Source organism: Pteronotus mesoamericanus, unplaced genomic scaffold (assembly GCF_021234165.1).
Source record: "Pteronotus mesoamericanus isolate MK-2021 breed Mesoamerican mustached bat unplaced genomic scaffold, CSHL_Meso_final contig_166, whole genome shotgun sequence".
Lineage (NCBI taxonomy): Eukaryota > Metazoa > Chordata > Mammalia > Chiroptera > Mormoopidae > Pteronotus > Pteronotus mesoamericanus.
In genome coordinates, this window is record NW_026555066.1 from 593,835 (window position 1) to 617,444 (window position 23,610).

A 23,610-nucleotide genomic window follows, 5' to 3' on the forward strand; every position below is an offset into this window, starting at 1 on the left:
TGATGTCCAAAAAATAAAATGTGGTGATGTTATACAATGGAATATTGCACAGAAATGGTGCTAGATCACCATATATGGGTCTCGAAAATATAATACTGACTAAAAATGATACAATTATGTAAATAGATAGGCACAAGAATGTCATATACAGTTTATGGATGTAAATATGCTCATAAAGCATAAAAATGGATAAGAATACACTTCAGACCATAGTGGTTGCCTCAGAGGGGAATATGCTCAGAGGGGCAATGCAGGTGATGGTTAAATGGAAAGTCAGCTATATCTCTAATATCTTTTAATTGCAGGAAGCAGATATGTCAAAATATCTACAATTCTGGGTGAGGGGAATGTGGGGTTTTGTTACAATATTTTGTTACAATATATTGTACTTCTGTATAGTTTCGCATCTCTCATAATTAAAAAAAGAAGAAACTCAATTCTCTGAGCCTGCTTCAGAGAAAGCAAGCCATAAGAATGGACAGAAAGAACTGTTTCTGCATTAGTGAAGTGATATTTAAGGCCTGGAAAAGTCAAAGGCTTTTCTTGAGGGTAGCAAACCCAAGGCAGATGAATTTTTCCTCAACAGGACCCAAGAAGACAAGCTTCTGAATGCCTGTTTTAGGGATCTGCTGAGGGTAATTCATGACGTAAAATAAATGAAAGAGTGGGGAAACCACCTGAAGAGGCAGGCTTCATACAACCAAGAAACTCCAGAGCAAGAGGCAGTAGAATTTAAACTGAGAAGTTATGGGCCCTAAACAACAAGCACCTTCTAACTTGCCTACTGTTGAGGCTGCAAGAAAGACGATTTCCTCTTTCACTCACATTTTCTATGTTTACTTTTCTTTCCACCAGATATTATTGTCTGTGGTATAAGCTCTACTTTCTTAGAGCAGTGTGAGGCTGGACTGTATTATGCACTAGTTTTTAGCAATATAAGTTTGCTTGAGATAATTGCTTCAGGGACTGAGGTTTTGTTGTGACTAAGAATTTTTTCTTTTTCCTCTTTCCCCTCTGTGGCGGGTAGAGGAAGCCCAAGTAGTGCTGGGAACGCTCCCCCCTTCCTCTCCCTCCAGGCACCTCCCCTCACCTTTACACTGCGTGTGATCTCCAACACAGGACACTAAATGGCCCAGGCTTGGATATGGCTCGTGGACATCAGGACATTCAGTCTCAGTAGGAAAATGCCAAGAAGCAAGCTGGACAAAAGAAGAAACACAGACATGACCAAAAGGCTCCTGCCAAAGCTGCCTTAATACACACCTGCACTGTCTGTAGGACACAAATGCCAGACCCTAGGACATTCAAGCAGCACTTAGAGAGCAAGCATCCTAAGACTCCTCTTCCTCCAGGATTGGCTGATGTTCAGGCATAAAGTTGTTTACAGCTGAATTCATGACCCCTTTGACTCTTCTACTTTCTCAGACCTTAGCTAACAAACCTGCAGCTGCTTTTCTAACAAACTATTGATCAGCAAAACTAAAGGGGCTACAGAAACAGTCATTTTTATGCTGTTCTCTTTTGGGCTTCATGCAAAGACAATTCTGTATAAATGTACCATTAACTTTGATTTGGAAATCTGAAAATCAGTCAGTCCATCCTTGTTATAAAAAAAAATTTTACAAATGTGATTATATTGATGTTCATATTGTATAAAATAACTCATGTAATAAAGTAGGACTTTGACTTTACAACATCACAGGAAAAAAAGAAAATTTTCTTTTAAATAACTTTATAATAATATAGAAGCATTGTAGAAAATTAAACAATATAAACAGTGGAAATATAATAAATAAACGAGTAAAATTCCTACTACCCAGAAATCACCACTGTAAGACCCTAGTGCATAACCTGCAGGATCTCTCTCTCTTCCCCCCTCTGTCTGCCTATACATGATTTTGTTTCATTACCAAATTGAGATGTTACTACCCATACTGTTCTGTAGCCTGGTTTTTTTTTCAGTCATCAACCTCTATTTTGCTATGTCAGTAAATTTTTATCTCATTTAACAGCCAGATCATATTCATATTTCCCCAAATGATCTAAAAATGTCCCTTACAGTTGCTTCATCTACAGCAGTACTCAATCCAGACCATGCATTGCATCTGGTTCTTATGTGCCTTAAGTCTGTTTTAATCTAGCACAGACACCATTTTTAATGATACTGATTTGCTGAAGATACCGGGCCAAGTGTTCTGCAGAATGTTTCACTTACTGGGTTTGTCTGGTTGTTTCTTTGCATTATTTTCTTCTAAGTTTTGTACATGTGGCATTGGTGCCAGGAAAATCTTGTGTCCAATTAACTTTTTGAACTCTTAGACAGTGGGACATATGAGAATCTTGGGGTTGGATTAATTCTTTTTTGGAGGTCCTGCATGAACTTCACCTATTTCAGTGGATGGCTGTCCAGGTTCCAGTTGCCAAAGGAACCTCCATAATTTTAGCACCTCAGAGAGAGTCCCTTATAGCTGAGAGTCAGCAAAACAGAAATCAGGGAGGAAATACTTGTGGACTTAAATGTCTTTGAAGTTTTGAAATTTATTTTCCTCCAAGGAATTTCACATTGTTCAAATTTTAGACATTATATATATATATATATATATATATATATATATATATATATATATATATATAAAATTTGGGATATTTTTATGCTATCATTTGGGCTGAACACACAACTTCTTTTTATTTTATTTATTTATTTTTTTAGAGAAGGGAAGGGAGGGAGAAAGAGAGGGAGAGAAACATTTATGTGTGGTTGCCTCTCGCGTGTCCCCTACTGGGGACCTGGCCTGCAACCCAGGCATGTGCCCTACACTGGAAATCGAACCGATGACCCTTTGGTTCGCAGGCCAGTGCTCAATCCACTGAAGCCACACCAGCTAGGGCTGAACACATAACTTCTGGTCAACCATTATTGGACAATGTGGCCAAACATAATTTAGGATGGGGAATACAATACGGATATACTTTATAGCCTAGGATGTAGCAAGGAACTTGGAGTTAAGTTGATTAATGTTCTGTTTTGATCCACTTAGAACCCTCTGGAGACAAAGCAGAAGTGCCCGAAGTTGGTCCTAAGAGGAGCAGTGGTTGGCAGTGAATGAATGGTCTCATGAAGGTGGAACCTGGACTGCCCTTTTGAACTCTAGTCTCCTACCCCTAATGCAGGCAGCCACATTCCCAAAAGATCATGAGGTTGGCTATTAAACCCAATAGGTTAAGATAACAAAAATTTTGAGGAGTACTAGGGGGAGCATGATCTCCTTTGTTATAAGCTGAATTGTGTCCCGCCTTCTTCATATGTTGAATCCCTAACCCTCAGTACCTCAGAATGTGACTGTATTTGGAGATAGAGCCTTTCAAGATGAGATTAAGTTAAATCAAGAAGAGGCTATTAAAGGGGCTCTACTCCAATCTGACCAGTGTCTTTATAAGTAGAGGAGAGTAAGACACAGGAAAAGACACCAGGAGCCTGTTTGTCCAGAGGGCTGACTCTGTGAAGAGGCAGCAAGAGGGTATCCACGTGCAAGCCAAGGAGAGAGGCCTTCGAGGAAACTGACCCTGAAGACACCTTGATCTTGGACTTTCAGCCTCCAGAACTGTGAGAAAATAAATTCCTGCTGTTTAAGCCCCCCACTCCAGCATTTTGTTATGGTAGCCTGAGAAGACTAATGCATCCCTCTTCCTGTGCTCCTGCCTGTCTACAAAGTAGAAATGTTTCCCCTTTTAGAATTATAGACATCACCTGAGGGGTTTTAAATCCATACTGATGTTTGGGCCCCACACCACAGAGATTCTTATCCAGTTGGTGTGGGCTAGGGCCTGAGTATCAGGTGATTCTAAACTATAATCAAAGCTGAGAACCGCTGGGATAAGAGGTCATCCAAGAGTTGTGTGGTATAGCAGCTGAAGGTGATTGATACCAGGGCTTCACCAACAAAGCAGGAGAATTGTAAGAATCCAGCCGCCCCACAAAACTTTTAGGGAAAGTTGGTCCTATTACTGGGAATTTGGACCCTATTAACTACACAGTGTAAATTGCTTTCTCAGCATTCAGTGATTCTACTAAGCTACCATTATGCACACAGGTGCCAGTTTTTAGGGTCTGGGAATAAATCATACTATAAATCAAGATAAAGGGGGAAGAGGTTCTTTCAGCCTTTAGCAGGAAACTGAAAGAAAGCCACACCCAGTAACCTCCTTACAAATTTGAACTCCTGGCCCTAAATTGGGCAGTCACTCACAAATTTCAGAATTTTGTATTTGAGGTGGCTGTTGAAACGTGAACTGACACGCACATAGTGCTTTTAGATTCGTTGGAGACGCTGCCCCCCACTGTGGTCATATGCCTGCATGCCGCACCACTGCACGGCCACAGTTCACACATGGCAAATAGATGGTAAAGCACTAAAGTTCTTTAATGTTTTTAAACTCGATTTTTAATTTACATACAATAAAAATCACTATTATCAGCGCACAGTTCTATGGGTTTAGACAGAGTCTAGAGTGACATAATCACCACCACAATCAAGAAATAGAATAGTTTCATCGCACTCCAAAATCCCCTTACCAGCACATACATCCCTGACATGCAGATACTCTTCATCTATCCCCACGAGCCCCAGAAGCTTAGGGCCTCTGTGGACATTTTTGGCACAACACCCAATGCAGCCCACTTTTGACCCTCCTGAGCAGGGCACAACAGATGGATATAAGAGGAAAAGGTGAGTCCTGGCAGTCATCAGAGAAGGGATGGCCCCATGGTCTTCCCAGACAGATCCACATGGCTGAAATTCAAAGTTTCAGCGAGGGGTGGCCCTATCTTGGTCAGGGTTCAAGGCATTGCTAGTGCTTATCATTTAAGGCTAGATTCTGTAAGCAGAGCTTAGAGAGAGAACCAATAGCTTACCAGATTTCAAATGTACCAAGATAAACTTTGAAAGCCTTCCTGCCAGCACACAGTGGAGGAGCAGGCTCAATAAGAGGCAGGTATTGCATCATCTCAAAAAAGACACTCTTACAATCAATTAAACTTCTTACATTTGAATATTCAGTTCTCACCAAAGCACATTTAAAATCCCAATTTCAAAACAATGTGTTCACAGAGATCAGGTCTACTATATAAAGGACACCATGAAACTAATTATTTCTAGAAACATTATGAAGTTTTTTTGCCAGGGCAAAATCTCTTTAAAAGGGGCTTTCCAGCATTGCTCAGAACATAAGTACTTGCTGATACTAAACTAGATACTGTGGGACAATGATGGGTACACCTACTGTTTCTAATTTTAGTATTTATAACAGAATGGACATTTACAAAGAATCCCCTTCAACTCTCCCTCAAGACAAAGAAAGCCCTTTGGGACTTCTCAGAAGTAGGACAAATTCCTGAAGGAGATACAGCTGTGTATCAGTCCGGATCCTTGATTTCAAGAAAGAGAATTGAACTCTGGATGATCTAGGTAGAAAAATAATTCGTTAAAAGGATATCGGGCAGCTCCTGGAATCAGCAGGTGGGCTGAAGAGGCAGGTTTGCAGGCAGGAACAAAACTCAAAGCACGTCGCAAAACTGGTCTGGTGAGGAACCTACTGCAGCACCTCTGAGCACTCCAAACGCAGCTTTCACTGCTGTGGCCCTGCCCTGCAGAGACCTCTATCTTGCTGTGAATGGTAGTGCTGTGAGATAGGGAGAGGCGGGGGGGGGGGGGAGAAGGAAGGGAGGGGGAGAGAGAGAGAGAGAGAGAGAGAGAGAGAGAGAGAGACTCTGCTTGAGTCCCTAATTATTTGTCTCTATCTCCTAAGACAAAGTCTAGGAAGGCTGGTCTAGGTTATTGTGCCAGCACCCTAGGAGTGAGGCTAAATGTGGCATTCTTGGGAGGCGAGCTTTGTCTCCTTCCAAGAATCATGAGATGGGGAAGTCCCTAACCAGAGGAAGTGGGTTCAAATGCACACCCAAAAAGAGTAGCAAAAGACCCAACACAGGCTGACGGTTGGGGGCTACTTGGTATCATGCGGCACCGAGTTAGTCATTACTACCTCATTTGGGGACAGAATAGAGGGCTCTGAGCTGAGGAAAATGATCAGAGAAAGAAACATGGGCTCTTTCCCTCAGGGCCTTAATATTTAACTGCAAGATTTGAGGGAAGTACTGGCTGGGGGTGGGGCTATACTGGGAGCTTCAGAGCTTCGTACAAGGCAGAGAAAGCAACAGGTGTTGTCCTCAGAATGCACCTTCCTTGTCTAGAGACCCTGGCATGATGACTTGGGTGATCTAGAAGCGAGTGGGTAGTGGTAGTATAGGTAGGGGGAGAGAATTAGAGTACTTTTCTCAACAAGCCATTGTCTTTGATCCTTTGATGGAATGCACCTAAACGTACCTGGGGACAAAATCAGGCACCACAGTATATTTCCTGATTGCAGCTATTTGATTCCAAAGATACAAAGCCTATGTATAACAACTCTAGGGAATTTCTGCTCTAAAATTCTCAGTGTACAAACTCTCTTCTAGTTTTACATTTGCTGACAACAGTACTTCAATTAGTTCAGGACTGAGACCCTGTCCCTGGGGAGACCCACAACCAGAGGGGCTTAACTGACTTTTATTAAATATATTTGGGATGCTCAGGCCTTATCAGAAAAGACAGTGAAACCTGTATGAGGCATTCTTGGCACACATCTAAAATTCCACCAGGATGAATGAATGCCATCAGGATGAATTAATGCAACAGGTTTTGCCACTGTTTTTTGGTGTTTGGAATACACTCGGCTGCTCACTGATCTCTGATTTGAAATGAGTGAGAGAGGAAAGACTACAGGAAACATCATTCAGTTTTGGTATTCTTAGTAGTAGCTGGTAAGGTAACCACTAATGCTTCGCAGCATAAAAAAAGAAAAAAGACAGGATAAGGGGCCTGGATACTGCTGTGAAATCTAGGGCTGCCCAGTGAGCCATCACTAGACAGCTACCTCCTAGCATGTGGTAAGAAAATTTGAGTCCCTCTACTGTGTACAAAGTATAGTCGGAAAGTAGGGCAAGTCTGGATAAAGTGATCTACCAAAATAACTTATTGCTCATAAAGGAATTGGTTAGGAACACTACCCCCACATACCCCAGGGTAGGCAGGGAACAATTTCTCCACACCCAGAAGAGAAGGCAAGAACAAATCCTTTGAGGGATTCAGCTTTGTATGAAATTGAGGGAAACAACACCTAACCATCAGAGAGTGAGGGATTGGGGTGGCGAATCTCAGTGGGGAGACGGAGGTTGTCGTTTATCAAGCTGCCTACCCTGTGCAGCACCCTTTGAACCAAACTGTCCATATGTGGGGAATCTGGAAATAGGCGGGTAAAGGAGACAATGTTGCTTGTTTGCCTGAATCAATTTCTCCCTCTTTTTCCTTTCTGGCACTGTCCTGAAGTAGTCATATACTTAGGGAAGGGCCTCTATCCCAGCTCTGTGTTGGGGTGATGTTGGAATCTTGAATAGTCAATGCCCATCACTGATGGGCTTATCCTCCTCCCAGTGATTGGTTTATGTATAGGTATGTGACCCAATCCTAGGACCTGAGGGGAAGTCTACTGAGGGACTTTTGGGAATATTTTCCCCAGCAATAAAAGAAGATGTATAGGGGGAAACTCCCCTCTTAACAGGATGTTGCTGTGTCTTCATGCACTGCTGGAACTGCTATAGTCACCTTGCAACCAGGAAGAAAGATCTGCTGTCAGTAGAAGGCAAAAAAAAAGAAAAAGAAAAAAAAGGCCCCTGTGCCTTTGATGATGTCATTTGATAACTGACTGAATCAACCCTGAAACCTCCGCATAGGAATTTTTGAACCAGTTCTAGAAAGTGACCCATTCTTTTTTCTCTTGGAAAGGGCAGTGGGATACGGAGTGAGTTTTCCTTGTGCAAGAACAAAGATTTTTTTTTTTGACCAGGAAAATAGTGTAGTAGGTTATGAAAGCTCAAGTTGTGACACACACATTGTGGCAAGAAGTCCTTCTAAGGGGTAGGCCAAGATCCTGAAAAATGAAAACATTTATCGGTTTTTCAAGGTAATGGAGACCAGCCACTGGGTGTAGTTATACAGATGGTCCGTGGCCTGAGGAGGGCCAGGTTAATGATCAGTATTGTCAGAAGCACTGATTTGGAGCAGAACCCAGGATCATGGCCAGGGGCTAAGTCTCAAGGGTGTCCATCCCATGAATGGAAGCATTGCCTTACTTGTGCTTTGAGATCTTGCCACATGACCATCTAGATGAGAAGAGTTGTTCTACTTGTACCCCAGGACCTCAGCTTTTCACTGGTCTCCTGTTACAAGAATGGAAATAAGATCCTGTCTGGGCCCTGAGACCTTGTGCCAAGTCATCTATCCAATGCCGAGGACCCTTAGCTATGGCACCTGAAGGGGTGCTTTCAGGTCACTCTTGACATCGACTGGTGTCAGACAGGAGCTCCTATATCTTCACTTTGAGACAAGGACTGAGACATGTTAACACATCAGTTGCTATGGACAGAGGGGGCATACATACTGTTATATACTTGACAACTGAAATAATCAACTTTACAACAAAAAGCAGTGGAACATGGGTTCTAAAATTATATAACTGGACTTGACTATAAGGCAATCATCCAAATCTAGAATCATAATTGCTGTACTTACATTATCACCAAAGGAAAAATACAAAATTAAAATATGTTAGGAAGAATTTATGGACAACTGAGAATGGTTGACCCCTCACAGACAATGGACCCTAGGTTGAGAAACATTAGTTTCTTTTTTAAAAATTTTTTTAAATTTAATTTTTATTGTATTTTATCTTTTTTAATGTTCAAATACATTTGTCTCCGTTTTACCGCCATCACTTTCCCCTGCCCCACCCACCCCCATCTCCCACCCTCAATCCTTCCCCACTTTGGATTTGACCACGGGTCCTTTATACATGTTCCTTGATTTGACCCTGCCCCTTCTTTTCCCCGTTATCACCCTCCCACCTGCCCTCTCATTACTGTCAGTTTGTTTTTTCTTTCATTGGTGCTGGTTAAATTTTTCTCACTTCTCTGTTCTGTTGATTAGGTTCCACTTATAGCTGAGATCATATAGTATTTGTCTTTAACCCCTTGGCTCATTTCACTTAGCATAATGCTCTCCAGTTCCATCCATGCTGTCGCGAAGGGCAGGAGTTCCTTCTTTCTTTCTAGTGCATAGTATTCCATTGTGTAAATGTATCATACTTTTTTTTTTAACTTTTCATAGTTAGCAGTCCTTTTATTCTACCATACTTTTTGATCCATTCATTTACTAATGGGTACTTGGCTCTTGTAAATTGTGCTGCTATGAACATTGGGGTGCATAGGTTCTTTTGAATTGGTATTTGGGGATTCTCAGGGTATAATCCCAGCAGCGGAATTGATGGGTCAAAAGACAGTTCAATTTTTAGCTTTTCCAGGAAATTCCACGCTGTTTTCCACAGTGGCTGCACCAGTCTGCATTCCCACCAACAGTGCACTAGGGTTCCTTTTTCGCCACAATCTCACCAGAACTTGGTGTTTGTTGATTTGTTTATGGTGGCTGTTCTGACCAGTGTGAGGTGGGATCTCATTGTGGTTTTAATTTGCAACTTTCTGATGGCTAGTGATGTTGTGCATCTTTTCATACGTCTCTGGGTCCTCTGTATGTCCTCCCTGCAGAAGCATCTGTTCAGGTCCTTTGCCCATTTTTTAATTGGATTGTTTGTCTTCCTGGAGTGGAGTCGTGTGAGTTCATTACATATTCTGGAGATCGAACCCTTGTCCAAGGTATCATTGGCAAATATATTTTCCCATACCGTTGGTTCCCTTTTCATTTTGCTGATGTTTTCTTTAGCCATGCGGAAGCTTCCTATTTTGATGAAGTGCCATTTGTTCATTCTTTCCTTTACATCCCTTGCTCTAGGGGACATATCAGTGAAACTATTGCTGCGTGGAATGTCTGAGAGTTTCCTGCCTATGTTCTGCTCTAGGACTTTTATGGTGTCGCGACTTATATTTAAGTCTTTTATCCATCTTGAGTTTATTTTTGTGTATGGTGTCAGTTGGTGGCCAGATTTCAATTTTTTGTATGTAGCTGTCCAAACCTCCCAACACCATTTGTTGACAAGGCTCTTCGTACTCCATTTTCTGCTTCTGCCCCCTTTGTCAAATATTAATTGACCATAGAGTCATGGATTTATTTCTGGGCTCTCTATTCTGTTCCATTGATCTATGGGTCTGTTCTTATGCCAGTACTAGACTATTTTGATGACAGTGAACTTGTAATATAGTTTGATGTCAGGTATTGTGATCCCTCCTACTTTGTTCTTCTTCCTCAAAATTGCTGCAGCTATTTGGGGTCGTTTATGATTCCATATAAATTTTTGAAATGTTTGTTCTATATGTGTAAAATATGTCATTGGTATTTTAATGGGGATTGTGTTGAATCTATAAAGTGCTTTGGGTAGTATGGACATTTTGATAATGTTAATTCTTCCAATCCATGAACACAGTCTATGCTACCATTTATTTGTGTCTTCCTTAATTTTTTTCTTCAGTGTTGTGTAATTTTCTGAGCACAGGTCTTTTACCTCCTTGGTTAGGTTTATTCCTAGGTACTTTTTCTTGTTGCTATAGCAAATGGGATATTTTTCCTGATTTCTTATTCTGATAGTTCATTGTTGGTGTGCAAAAATGCCTCCAATTTCTGGATATTGACTTTGTACCCCACTGTTTTGCAAAACTCACTTATTAGGTTGAGTAGTTTTTTGGTGGAGTCTATAGGGTTTTCAATGTACACTATCATGTCATCTGCAAACACTGACAGTTTTACTTCCTCCTTTCCCCAGCTACTCTCTCAGTTCTCTCCCCAAAGCCCCCTTCCCCAGTGTCTCCTCAAGCGTCTCTAGCCCATTCTGCTCCTGCCTTTGCTGGAGCCCAGGGTAAGTGGCTGCAAATAAAAATTTATGTGTTGGCTGTTTGTTTATTTATTTATTTAGGTAGGAGTTCCTTATTTCTTTCTTTTTTTAAATGCATATTGATTTCATTTATTTATTTGCTTTAAATGTCAAAATCCATTATAAAATATTTTAAAAATTAAATCCATTATAAAGTCTCAGCAATTAAAACAACATGACACCAGCACAGAAATAATCAAGTAGATCAATGAAATATAATGAGCATTCTAGAAACAAACATATGTGTCTAATAATGTAATATATGATTAAACTGATATTTCAAATCAACAGGGAAAATAAGGCTTATTCAACAAATGAGGTGTATGGACCACTATTACTTGAAATAAAACTAATATAGATCCCTATTTCACACATTGTACAAAAAATATTCAGGAGAGTTAAAAATCGATATGTGAAATCTAAGGAGTTTCAGGAGAAAATATGAAATAATATTTTTCTTACCCTGAAGTAAATATTCAAACCCAGAAGTTATAAAGTAAAATATTGACAATATGACTGTATTAAACATTTACAACTATACAGTAATATACATATAAAAAAAGTTAAAGAACAAGTAATAGAATAGGAAAGTATTTGCAACACATCTAAAAAAGGGATAATAGTTTTTTGGTTTTTTGTTTGTTTTGTTTTAGGGAAAAAAATTCTACAAACATTTAATCAAAAAATGGATAAAGAATACCAAAAAGTCATTTAAAGCTTTTTAAAAATAATATAAGAAGGCAAGAAATAGACAAAAACAGGTTTAGTTTCAGCGAATAATAAAGTAACACTTAAAGTAACACTACATTGTCACAATCAGGTTAATCAGTATTAAAAATATTGGTAATATCAAGTATTGGTGACTGTGAGAGGAACTGGGTATTCATAGACTCTTTTTCTTTATCTTCTTAAAGCAGTCCCTTTAGCATATTTTACAATGCTGGTTTGGAGGAGGTGTATTCTTTTAGTCTTCTTTTGTCTGGGAAACTCCTTATTTCGCCTTTTATTTCCATTGAGAGCCTTGCTGGGTAGAGCAGTCTTGGTTTCAGGCCTTTGTTTTTCATTACTTGGAATATTTTTTGCCATTCCCTTCTGGCTTATAGGGTTTCTGTTGAGAAGTCAGCTGCTAGCCATATTGGGGCTGCATTATAAGTTACTACCCCTTTCTCCCTTGCTGCCTTTAGGATTCTCTGTTTGTTTATGATTATTTGTCATTTTAATGATGATATGTCCTTGGAGTGGGCCTCCTTGGGTTCCTCTTGAATGGGACCCTCTGTGCTTCCTGGACCTGTGTGACTTTTTCTCTCCTCCAATTAGGGAAGTTTTCCATCATGACTTTTTCAAACAGGTTCTCTCTCCCTTCCTCCTCTTCTTCTTATTCTGGTATCCATATTATACGGGTATTATTACATTTCAGGTTGTCCTGCATTTCCCTCAACACCTCTTCATTCTTTTTGAGTCTTTTTTCATTTTCTTGCTCTTTCTGGGAGCTTTTTTCTACCTTGTCCTCCAGCTCGCTGATTCGGTCCTCAGCTTCGTCTATCCTGCTTTTGATTCTTTCTACTGTGTTCTTCAATTCAGAAATTGTATTCTTGATTTCCTCTTGTCTCATATTGATACTTTCTATGTCCTTTTTCATGCTGATATAGTTTGCAGTAAGTTCCTCGTAGTTTCCTTGTAGTTTTTGGTAATTCTCTCTGAGCTCACGGAGAGAATAACTCTTGTTTGGAACTCAATATCTGATAGTTTAGTTGCCTCTCTTTCATTTAGTTCTCTTTCTGAGGATTCCTCCTTTCCCTCCAACTAGGGGTATTTCTTTGTCTTCCCATTATTTGCGAGACTCTTTGTTTTTGCTTCTGCTTCTTAAATTGATCTGTCTTGATTTCCTAACTTTGTGGTGTGAACTTCTATCTGTGTTGGATAGACAGGTTTAAAAGGCTCTTTGGGTCTCCAGCTGCCTGTGTCTGGCAGAGAGCAACCCTGCCGCTTTTTACAGCTGATTTTTATCTGTGTACCTTTTGGACTCTGGTGCTGCAGGCTGGAGATCCCCACTTATGGTTTAGACCCTGCTCTTCTCAGGGGATCTAAATGGCCGTTTTAATATCCTTCTGGTGCTGCCACCTGTGGGCGCCTCGCCCGCCTTCTCAAGTCTCCACCACACTCCTTACCACTCAGGTTGTGCTAAAGCTGATTCTTCTGTCTTTCTGAGGTTATAAGGATCCTCTCTTGCTATTGTTCAGTTGTTTTTTCCAGGTGATTTCTCCACAATTTAGTTGTAATTCCAGCTTGGTCCTGGGAGGAGGTCAGTGTGGCTTCCATTCACTCCTCCGCCATCTTAAGGTCTCTCAAGAAACATTAGTTTCTGATAATCTAAGCAGGGATTATCAATATGAAAAGAAATAATCAGGGTTTTCTAATTGTGTGGCATGAGGGTGACAATTAAAGACTTAATCCAATGTTTCGTATCTACAGTATACCTAAAAATCACCCAGAATGTTTTGGAAAATGTAGATTCCTAGCCCTGTTCCCAGTAATTCTGATTCAGTAGATCAAGGGTAAGGCCTAGTAGTCTGCATTTTAAGCAAGTGATTCTAATTCAGGCCTATTACATAACATGTTTTCAGAAATACTGAACCTGACAAGAAGAAGTTGGCCATTAAAATGATACAGTTCCAAGAATAGGAGTTTTCCCCAATAACTATCTTCTGTGGGACTAAGGGGGACAACAAGCTAGAAAAATTCTCCAAGGACAGACCCACAGGTGAGAGTAGATAGATTGGTTGATTAAGGAATGATAGCAGGGAAGGGAATCTTTGCTACCCTAGTAGAGTCTGGACTTTGGACTGGTACTGATTGCTATATGGTATTTCCTTTTCCTTTTCTCTAGTGTCAGTTTCAGTTATCAGGTTTTCCTTACACTATTGTGCAGGTAAATTGGAGATCAGTTAAATGGATCATTTAGTCATAATTTGCCTAACTATGATGGCTGTATCACTTAAAAAGTACAGCTAAAAGTAATTGGAAATCCACCTAAGCTTATGTAAGCAAACTTTTTTTTTCCACAGTGGGATGTGTTTTACTGAGATGCGTTGGAAGACCACAGGGAGCAGGGGATGCGCAGCGGGGAGCTTTCCAGGAGCGGCAACAGGATGGAGGCCTCGGGAATCCCGCAGCCGGTGGCTCAACGCCCCCAGCCGCCCCAGAGAGCCCTCCGGACTGTAACTCAGATACAACAAGCTTGGGCGGGGGGGTGGGGGGACCTTCCACGACACTGAAATGCAGCAGAGACAGAGGCACCGAAGGCCCCTCTTCCGTAGGGACCCCACACTGAGGCACGCGTACATGAACAGAGATACACAGGAGCGAGAAACCTTGAAATCGTACTTGTCACTCTCTTGGCCACCACTGCGACATACATCCCCACACCCCCACCTCTGCACACAATACAGGGAAAGTGGCCAGCCCCCCAAACCTCCAACACGTTAGTCGTGAGTCCAAGGCCAGAGGAAATAACAAGATCTGCACTGTGACTCAGCTTCACCAGGGATGAGTCAGGGGAGCAGGACCTGTACCCTCGCATACGGGTCTTCAGGGCGCTGCTGGGAGCGCAGGGCTGAGCTCTAAAGCCCGGGGTCTAATTGAGCTCCTCAAAACAGGGCAGTCTCTGAGGGGGAGATCAGTCTCATTGGCTTTGAGGCAAGAGGATTAAGGTGGGAGGGGCAGGAAGGTGGCTGAAGAAAAGTGGGGGCTGTGGCTGTAGAGGGTAAGGATGAGAGAGGCTCGAGGCAGATCAGTAGCCAGTCAGGCATCTAGTGAGGGAAGGCGGGTAATGGAAAGGAGTTAAAAGAGGAAAGAGAAAGCAGAGCACATGGTTCTAAAAAATGTAGATATGTCCAGCAGTGCTCCTATCCCCTCTCCTGCACACTCAGCCCCTACTTGTTGCCCCACACGGCAGGCTTGGAGTACACAGGTGTCGGGAGGAAGCGGCTGGACTTCATGTAGGCAGAGATCTTCTTCAGACCCTCAAAGCAGACCAAGAAGTCCTTCAGGTTTGGGAACGCATCCAGGCACTTGGGCTCGAACATACACAGTGTATCTAGGATGTCATAAGCCAGGAAGTCCACATACATGAGCTTGTCCCCTGCAAACCAAGACCTCTTCCCCAGGAACTGGGAGAACAGCTTCATCTCTTCAGAGAGCATGGTCAAAATGTCAGGCTTCAGTTTCTCAAAGTCAGGGCTGTAGCAGATCCGGGCCGTGTACATTCGGATGTCCATAATCTCGTTCTCCAAAATGTCCATGCGAATCTTCTCCTCCTCCATCTCTCCACACAGGTTGTGCTTGCGTGCGATGTAGCGAGGGATGGCGTTGCTCTGGGTGAGCTTTTGAGTCCCGTCAATTAGGTAGGGCAGACTGGGGAAGTCCAGGCCCAGCTTGAACTTGTCGCTTAGCCACTGGCTTCTGTCAAAGTCTGGAGCATCCCCCATTGTGTACCTCTTCTCTTCATAGCTGGAGTCTGTGTATTCCAGGAGCAGGTGGATGGCGTGAGCCAGCCCACGGATGTTCCAGTAATCCAAACTCATGGCCATGATCAGCGTTTTGTGGCTTCAGGGCACAACAGCCAAGCCTGGTTCTAAGTTCATCCAGGGCCTGTGTAGGGCGCAAAGGAGCCTCGCAAACATTTTTTATTTTAAGAGTTTTACTGAGGTGCAATTAATATGTAATAAATTGAGGATATTTAGAGTGCACAATTTGATGTTTCAGTGAAATATATATGTATATATATTCAATGAAACCATCATGTCAATCAATGTAATGAATATATTAATCACCACTTAAAATTTCCCTTTGACTCTTTGTAATCCCTCCCACCTACCCTTTCCCCCCTGCCCACACCCCCATACAACCACTGCTCTTCTTTTCATCAGTATAAATTAATTTGCACTTTTTATATCTTTATATAAACTGTGTCATGCAGTATATAGTCTTTTTAAGGGGGGACACGTGGTCTGGCTTCTTTACTCAGCACACTTTGAGATTCATCCATGATGTTGTATCAGTAGATCACTCATTTTTATTGCTGATTAGAATTACATTGTATCATAATTTGTTCATCCATTCACTTGTTGATAGGCTTTTGTATTGTTTCCAGTTTGAGACCATTAAACATAAAATGACTATAACTTTACAATTGTTTTTGGCAACTACATCTTAGCGTTGACCCACATTGAGTTTGCTGTCAACTAAAACCCAATTCTCTTTAACATGCAAATTCTGTCCCATCCCGTAATGGAAAAAAAAAAAAAAAAACACAAAACCCTTTGAGAAGATACTGGGACAGTGCTTCAGTGTTTTTGTGGCTATCAATAGATGACTTCCCAAACCTACTTTTTTTTCCTGTGTTCTTTTTAAAATATTTTATTGTGTATGCTATTACAGTTACCCTACTTCCCCCCCTTGGCCCCCCTCCACCCAGCCCAGCCTTCACTTCCATAATCAGTCCCTTTACTGTTGTCCATGTCCACAAGTCCTTCTTTATGTTCTTTGACTAATCCCTTCACCTTCTTTTAATCAGTCTTCACCTCCCCTCTCCCCTCTTACAGCTGTCAGTCTGTTCCATGAGTCTATGACTCTGATTCTATTTTGCTCACTAGTTTATTTTGTTCATTATATTCCTCTTATAAGTGAGATCATATGGTATTTGTCTTTCGCTGACTGGCTTATTTCATTTAGCATAATGCTCTCCAGTTCCATCCATACTGTCACAAAGGGTAGGAGTTCCTTCTTTTCTGCTGTGTAGTATTCCATTGTGTAGATGTACCACAGCTTTTTTATCCACTAATCTACTGATGGGCACCTAGGCTGCTTTCAGATCTTGGCTATTGTATTGTGTTGCCCAAAAAATTCATTTGTTTTTTTCCGTAATGTGGCTCTAGTAGTGCTTAGTGGTCTTTAACTTCATTTGCAACAATTTTGTTGGAATGTGTTGCAACAGCCGTCATATCAGTGTGCTTATCAAAATTCATGAATTTTTGTGTAGCCGTTTTAATATTGAAGATGGAAGAAAATATGCAACATTTTTGGTGTATTATACTTTATTTTTCAAGAAAGGTGAAAACACAACTGAAATGCAAAAAATATAAATAAGATTTGTTCAGTGTATGGAGAAGGTACTGTGACTCATCAAACATGTCAAAAGTGGTTTGCAAAGTTTTGTGCTGGAGATTTCTCACTGGAAAATGATGCTTCATGGTTGGGAGAACAGTTGAAGTTGATAGCGATCAAACTGAGGTATTAATTGAGAACAATCAACATTATACCACAGGGGAGAAAGCCGACATACTCAAAATACCCAAATCAATAAAGATATTGGTGAAAATGAAAAAATGTATCTTTTTTTTATGGAAAAAACTAAACAAAACTTTTTTGCCAACCCAATAAATTGCACTGCTATGAACATTGGAGTGCATAGGTTCTTCTGAGTTGGTGATTCAGGATTCTTAGGATATACTCTGAGCAGTGGAATTGCTGGGTGAGAAGGCAGTTCCATTTTTAGTTTTTTGAGGAAATGTCATACTGTTTCCCACAGTGGCTGCATCAGTCTGCATTCACATCAAGAGTACATGAGGGTTCCCTTTTCTCCAAATCTCTGCCAACATTTGTCGTTTGTTGATTTATAAATGATGGCCATTCTGACAGGTGTGAGTGATATCTCATTGTGGTTTTAATTGCCATTTCTCTGATGGCTAGTGATGCTGAGCATCCTTTGATATGTCTATTGGCCATCTGTATGTCCTCCTTGGAGAAGTGCCTATTCAGGTCCATTGCCCATTTTTTAGTTGGATTGTTTGTCTTCCTGGTGTTGAGTCAGATGAGTTCTTTATATATTTTGGAGATTAAACTCTTGTCCATTGTATCATTGGCAAGTATGTTCTCCCATACAGCTGGTTCTCTTTTCATTTTGATGATGGTTTCTTTAGCTTTTAAAATTTGATGTAGTCCTATGTGTTTATTTTTCCTTTATTTTCCTTGCCGTAGGAGATATATCTTTAAAAATATTGCTATGTGAGATATCTGGACTTTTACTGTCTATGTTTTCCTCTAGGATTTTTGTGGCATCATGACTTATATTTATGTCTTTTGTCCATTTTGAGTTTATTCTTGTGTATGGTGTAAGTTGCTGGCCTAGTTTCATATTTTTTTGCATGTACCAATCCAATTCTCCCAACAGTATTTATTGAAGAGACTGTCTTTACTCCATTGTATGCTCTTGCCTTCTTTGTCAAATATTAATTGACCATAAAGACATGGGTTTTCCTATGCTCTTATTTTTTCCATGGATCCATGGACCTGGGCAACTGTGCTCTTGATTTTTATTAACGATGTCACCATCTACTTGGGCTAGATCCTAAAAAACAACACTCAGAGTATATAACATATAAATGTAATTATTTATATAGGATTCTATATACACACAGATATTTGTGTCTTAAATGTCAGAGGATGCTACATACTAGATTCTTTTTTATGGGAGAATATTTTTATCTGCCCCCCCCCCAAAAAAAAATCAGTGTTGAAAGTGATCACAATTCCCAAGCCAAAGGTGGAAAGGGGAGAGAAAGAAGAATCCAGATAGATACCAGAATAACATGGATATTTGGAACAAAGCAAGAAAAAATGGCTATGGGGTAACTCCCAGCTCTGGAAGTTTCTTCAGGTGCCCCCCTCCATCCCTCCAACACCCAGCTAGCTCCTCTGACTATGGCCAACTTGTAGCACACCCTCATCACCATCAAGGATGGCATGCAATGAAGCCGAGTGGGCAACATCCTCAACCGCTTTAAACAGAAGGCATTTGGTCTTGTGGTCATGAAGTGTCTTCAGGCCTCTCAGGTACGCCTGAAGTGGTACTACATTGACCTGAAAGACTACCTATTCTACCCCAAGCTGGTGAAATACATGAATGTGAAGTACATTAACTCAGGGTCTGCTGTTGACTTGGTCTGGGAGGGGCTGAATGTGGGAAAGACGAAGAGAATGATGCTTGGGGAGACCAATCTAGCAGATTCTAGACCAGGTACCATTCGGGGAGACTTTTGCATTCAAGTTGACAGGAACATCATTCACAGCAGTAATTCAGTAAGAAGTGCTGAACAATTTACAATAGCCAAGTGTTGGAAGCAACCTAAATGCCCATCAGTGGATGATTGGATCAAAAAATTATGGTACATTTACACAATGGAATACTATGCAGCAGAAAAAAAAGAACTACTACACTTCGCGACAGCATGGATGGAACTAGAGAGCATTATGCTAAGCGAAATAAGCCAGGGGGCGAAAGACAAATACCATATGATCTCACCTATAAGCGGAACCTAACCAACAAAACAAAGATGCAAGGAAAATAAGACCAGCAACACTGAAAGAAAAAGAAACCAACAGAAACAAGATGGAAGGAGGGAGGGGTGGGCGGGGAAAAAGGAAGGGAAGGGGCAAGTCAAGGAACATATAGCAAGGACTCATGGACAAAGCCAAAGTGGGGAAGGATTGAGGGAGGGGGAGAGGGGAGGGGGCAGGGGAAAGTGGTGGGGGGAAGGCGGAGACAAATGTATCTGGAAAAATAAATTAATTAATTAAATAAAAAATAAAAGAAGTGCTGAGAGAGAAATCAGACCATGGTTTAAACCCAAAGAATTCATTGACTACAAGGCTTGTTCTTTTGACTGGATCTGTGAACAAGGGTTGGGCAAAGCATCAGTCACCTTCTGCTCTACTTGGATGTGTCCCTAGACACAGCTCTTCATTCCATTGACTTGGAAGCAATAAGATCAATCTTTCTTTTCTATAGCATATTTACCAATAAAGCCTTTGGAAACTAAAAAAAAAAAAAAAAAAAAAGGCTATAAATATTCTTGTACAAATCTTTGTGTGAAAATATGCTTTAATTTTTCTAGGGTAAATTCCTAGGAGAATGGTTCAATCACATGGCAAATATATATTTAACGTTTTAAAATTAAATTTATTGTAATGACATCAGTTAATAAAACTACATAGCTTTCAGGTGTACAATTCTTTCCCCCTTTAAAAAATTTTTTAAAAAGATTTTATTTATTTTTAGAGAGAGGAAGGGAGAGAGAGAAACATCAATGTGTGGCTGCCTCTCACATGTCCCCCACAGGGGACCTGGCTCGCAACCCAGGCATATGGCCCGACTGGGAATTGAACCAGTGACCTTCTGGTTCGCAGGCCAGTGCTCAATTCACTGAGCCACACTAGCTGGGGCTGTGTCTATGAGGGTTTTCTTGTCTTGTTTGTTTATTTGTTGCTTATTTGTTGCTTTCAGTTTCATATTCCACATATGAGTGAAATCATATGGTTCTTGAATTTTTCTGTATGACTTATTTCACTTAGCATGATATTCTCAAGATCCATCCATGTTGTCGCAAATGGCATTGTTTACTTTTTCTTATGGCTGAGTAGTATTCCATTGTATATCTGTACCACATAACTATGCAATCATCTACTGAGGGACACTTTGGTTGTTTCCATATCTTGGCCACTGTGAATAATGCTGTAATGAACATAGGGGTTCAATTATCTTTGTGAATAAATGTTTTCAAATATTTTGTGCAGATATGCTGAAGAGGGGTTGCTGATTCTGTGAGGAAGCTCCATACTGTTTTCCATAGTGGCTATATCATTTTATATTCCATGAGCAGTGTACGAGAGTTCCAGTTCCTCTGTATTCTCCAACAATTGGTTTGGTTAACCTTTTTAATTTTAGCCATTTTAATAAGGGAGTAGCATTATCTCATTGTGGTTTGAATTTGCATTTCCCTAATGAGTAATGATGTTGAGTATCTTTTTATGTGCTTATTGCAATCCATATATGTCCTGTGGTAAGGTGTCTGCTCAAATCTTTTGCCTGTTTTTTATTTTAATTGTATCTGTTTCTTATTATTGAGTTTTGAGAGCTCTTTATAGATTCTGGGCTCAAGTACTTTATCAAACATATGATTTGCAAATATTTGCTCCCATTCTGTTGCTGTATTTTCATTCTCTTAACAGTACCTGTCAATGAGCAGAACACTTTATTTTCATGATGTAAAAAAAAAACACCTAGAATTTTGACACATTGTTAGTTAGAATGCCTGATAGAAACTATAACTTGATAAGGAAACAATAATTAAAGATAAGAACATTTTGTTATATCATATAAAAAGTTCTGAGCCCTGGGAAAATTGCTCAGTTTGTTAGAGAGCTGTTTCAATACGACAAAGTTGTGGGTTTGGTCTCTGGTTAGGGCACATACGAGAATCAACCAATGAATGCATAAATAAATAGAACAACAAATTGTTTCTCTCTCTCAAAATCAATCAATAAATTTTTTAATTAAAAAATAAAAAGTTCTGAAGTAGTATGGCTCCAGCGTTTGTTAATTTAGGTGCTCCACAATGTCCTCATGAAACCAAATTCTTTTTATTTTTCTGCTCTGTCATCCTAGGCCTACTGGCTTTCCTTTCAGGCTAGTCCCCCAAAAGTTGCAGGATGGCTGCTGAAGTTCTGTGTATCATGTTTAGACATGCAACATCAAAGTGAAGAAACTAAACTGTCTTTTCTATGTGTCTCTCAGACTGAGGAAACCTTTTTTGGAAGACCCTCCACAGACTTTTCCCCATAAGGCATGACCATCCATAAACTAGCATTAAATCCCTCAGGTCAAGTGTTGGCATACTACCACCAGTGTGCCAAATCCAGCCTGCTGCATGCTTTTGTACAACCTGTGAGCTAACAATGGTTTTTACATTTTTAAAGGAATGAAAAAGTCAAAAGAAGAATAACATTTTGTGACGTGAAAATTATGAAAAATTCAAATTTCAATGTCCTAAGAACTTCCATTTTCGACTTGGAGAGGAGAGAGCTAGAAAGATGTCACTCCTGCCCTAATGAGAAAAAAAAAAAACTGAATAGAGTGCAAATTAAGGACTCTTCATGAACCTTTCAGAGTACCGAGGTCACAAGTCAAATGACCTGGGGCGAGACAAGCTCCGCAGGGAGACACAGGACCTGGACATTTGCTTCCCTGGGGCAGGCACTGCTAGATGCCATATAAGAGAGTAAGACCTTTAAACTCGAAATTTTGATGGATTGCTGGAGGCAATTGTTGAAGTGTGAGCTAGCATAAGAGCAGTGATCTCCTGGGAGCTGAGTGACAGGGACATTCTCAACTTCATGCTGCATTTTCCTCCAGGAATCCACCCACTTCAGGCTATCATAAAAGAATGGGGAGAAAGCTCATTTTCTCTTGTTGTTGCTGAAGGGGGGAGGGGAACTGCAGCCATTGCAAAATCCAAAATCCATCAAGACTTTTCCTCCTATCTCTTTAATGGAACAGTTTAATCTGCAATGGAAAAGAATCCTGTGGAAGGTCCTGATAGGGGACTCACAACTGAGATTTTTAGGGGATTGAAATAAATCTGTGCCCCTTCACTAAGCACTGGTCTCCTTTTGAGTAGTACATCTTGCTTTGCTCTGGTGGAGACTGAATACCTAACCCTAGGAACACGACCTTAGCTGCTTATCATTAATTTTTATTTCTACCGAGCAATAAAATATGGTGTTCCCACAAGTATTCCATAATGAAAGGAAAGTAAATACAAGAATTCACTCAAGCAGATCCTGGAGGGACAAGTAAGTTGCATGAACAGGAGGCTCACATTCCTTGGATCCCATATGTATGGGATCATGAAGAATTACCTATGGCCAAATTATAGAGGAATAATAAAAAACTATTTGGCCTAGTTTACTGATTGTTCCATGACGTGTTTGCTATTACCATTTAGAGGTAGACTGCCACAGTGTTCCAGTTCTACTCAGTGAAGGCAGTGGTAAAGCAACATCTTATCAATGAGCAGAACTTTAAGCAATAAAACTGATAGTACACTTTGTTAGGAAGGAAAGATAAAGGCGTGGATCTACACTGAATCACAGACAATTTCTAATGGTTTAGCTGGAGGGATGGGAACTGGAAAGGAACAAGTTTGGAAGTATAATTGGCATAGAGATCTGGGGAAGAAGCATGCACCCATAACCCTCAAAATGGTCCCAGAGTTTGGGACTGTTTATTTAACCTAAGAATACTCACCAAAGGCCCCTACTACAGAAGAGGCTCTAAATGATCAGGTGGACAAGATGACTCATCCTATGAATATCACTCAACCTCCCTCTCCAGCCACCCAGTGTTTGCTCAACAGACTCTTGAACAAAGGACCAGCTCCTCCTTATAAGGCTGAATTGGTCTTTGCTGACTGACATTTTATTAAACCCGATTGCTTGTCATAAGCTCCCAGTGAAGGATTATTGCTCAAGAGGACAAACCAACTACACAGTGGCATGTTGATTATACTCTGCCCCTTAGCTTGTGGAAGAGGCAGTGACTTATTATATCTGTAATGTCTATTCTGGAAATGGACTTACCTTCCTTGCCCACTATTGTTCTGCAAATCTCACTGTCCATGGGCTTATTGGATACATCATTAACCATTATGATATCACATAGAACACTGTTCTGACCAAGAAAATCATCTTACAGCAGAAAAAGTCAGGCAATGACCTGCTATTCACTGGTTTTACCACATATCC

The 23,610-nt window shown here is 40.6% G+C and overlaps 1 protein-coding gene and 2 pseudogenes across 1 annotated transcript; 2 read left to right on the forward strand and 1 right to left on the reverse strand.

Moving 5' to 3' along the window:
• The first annotated feature begins 1,144 nt into the window (after window positions 1-1,144).
• On the forward strand, window positions 1,145-1,375 carry LOC129064547 (zinc finger protein 706-like; annotated as a pseudogene).
• Window positions 1,376-14,715: 13,340 nt separating this feature from the next.
• LOC129064549 (glutathione S-transferase Mu 1-like) lies at window positions 14,716-15,566 on the reverse strand. The gene has a single exon (XM_054565691.1). It carries the CDS (start codon window positions 15,555-15,557, stop codon window positions 14,901-14,903), a length of 657 nt encoding a protein of 218 aa, XP_054421666.1. The 5' UTR covers window positions 15,558-15,566; the 3' UTR covers window positions 14,716-14,900.
• A 3,163-nt stretch (window positions 15,567-18,729) lies between these two features.
• LOC129064573 (nucleoside diphosphate kinase B-like) lies at window positions 18,730-19,758 on the forward strand (annotated as a pseudogene).
• Window positions 19,759-23,610: the final 3,852 nt, after the last annotated feature.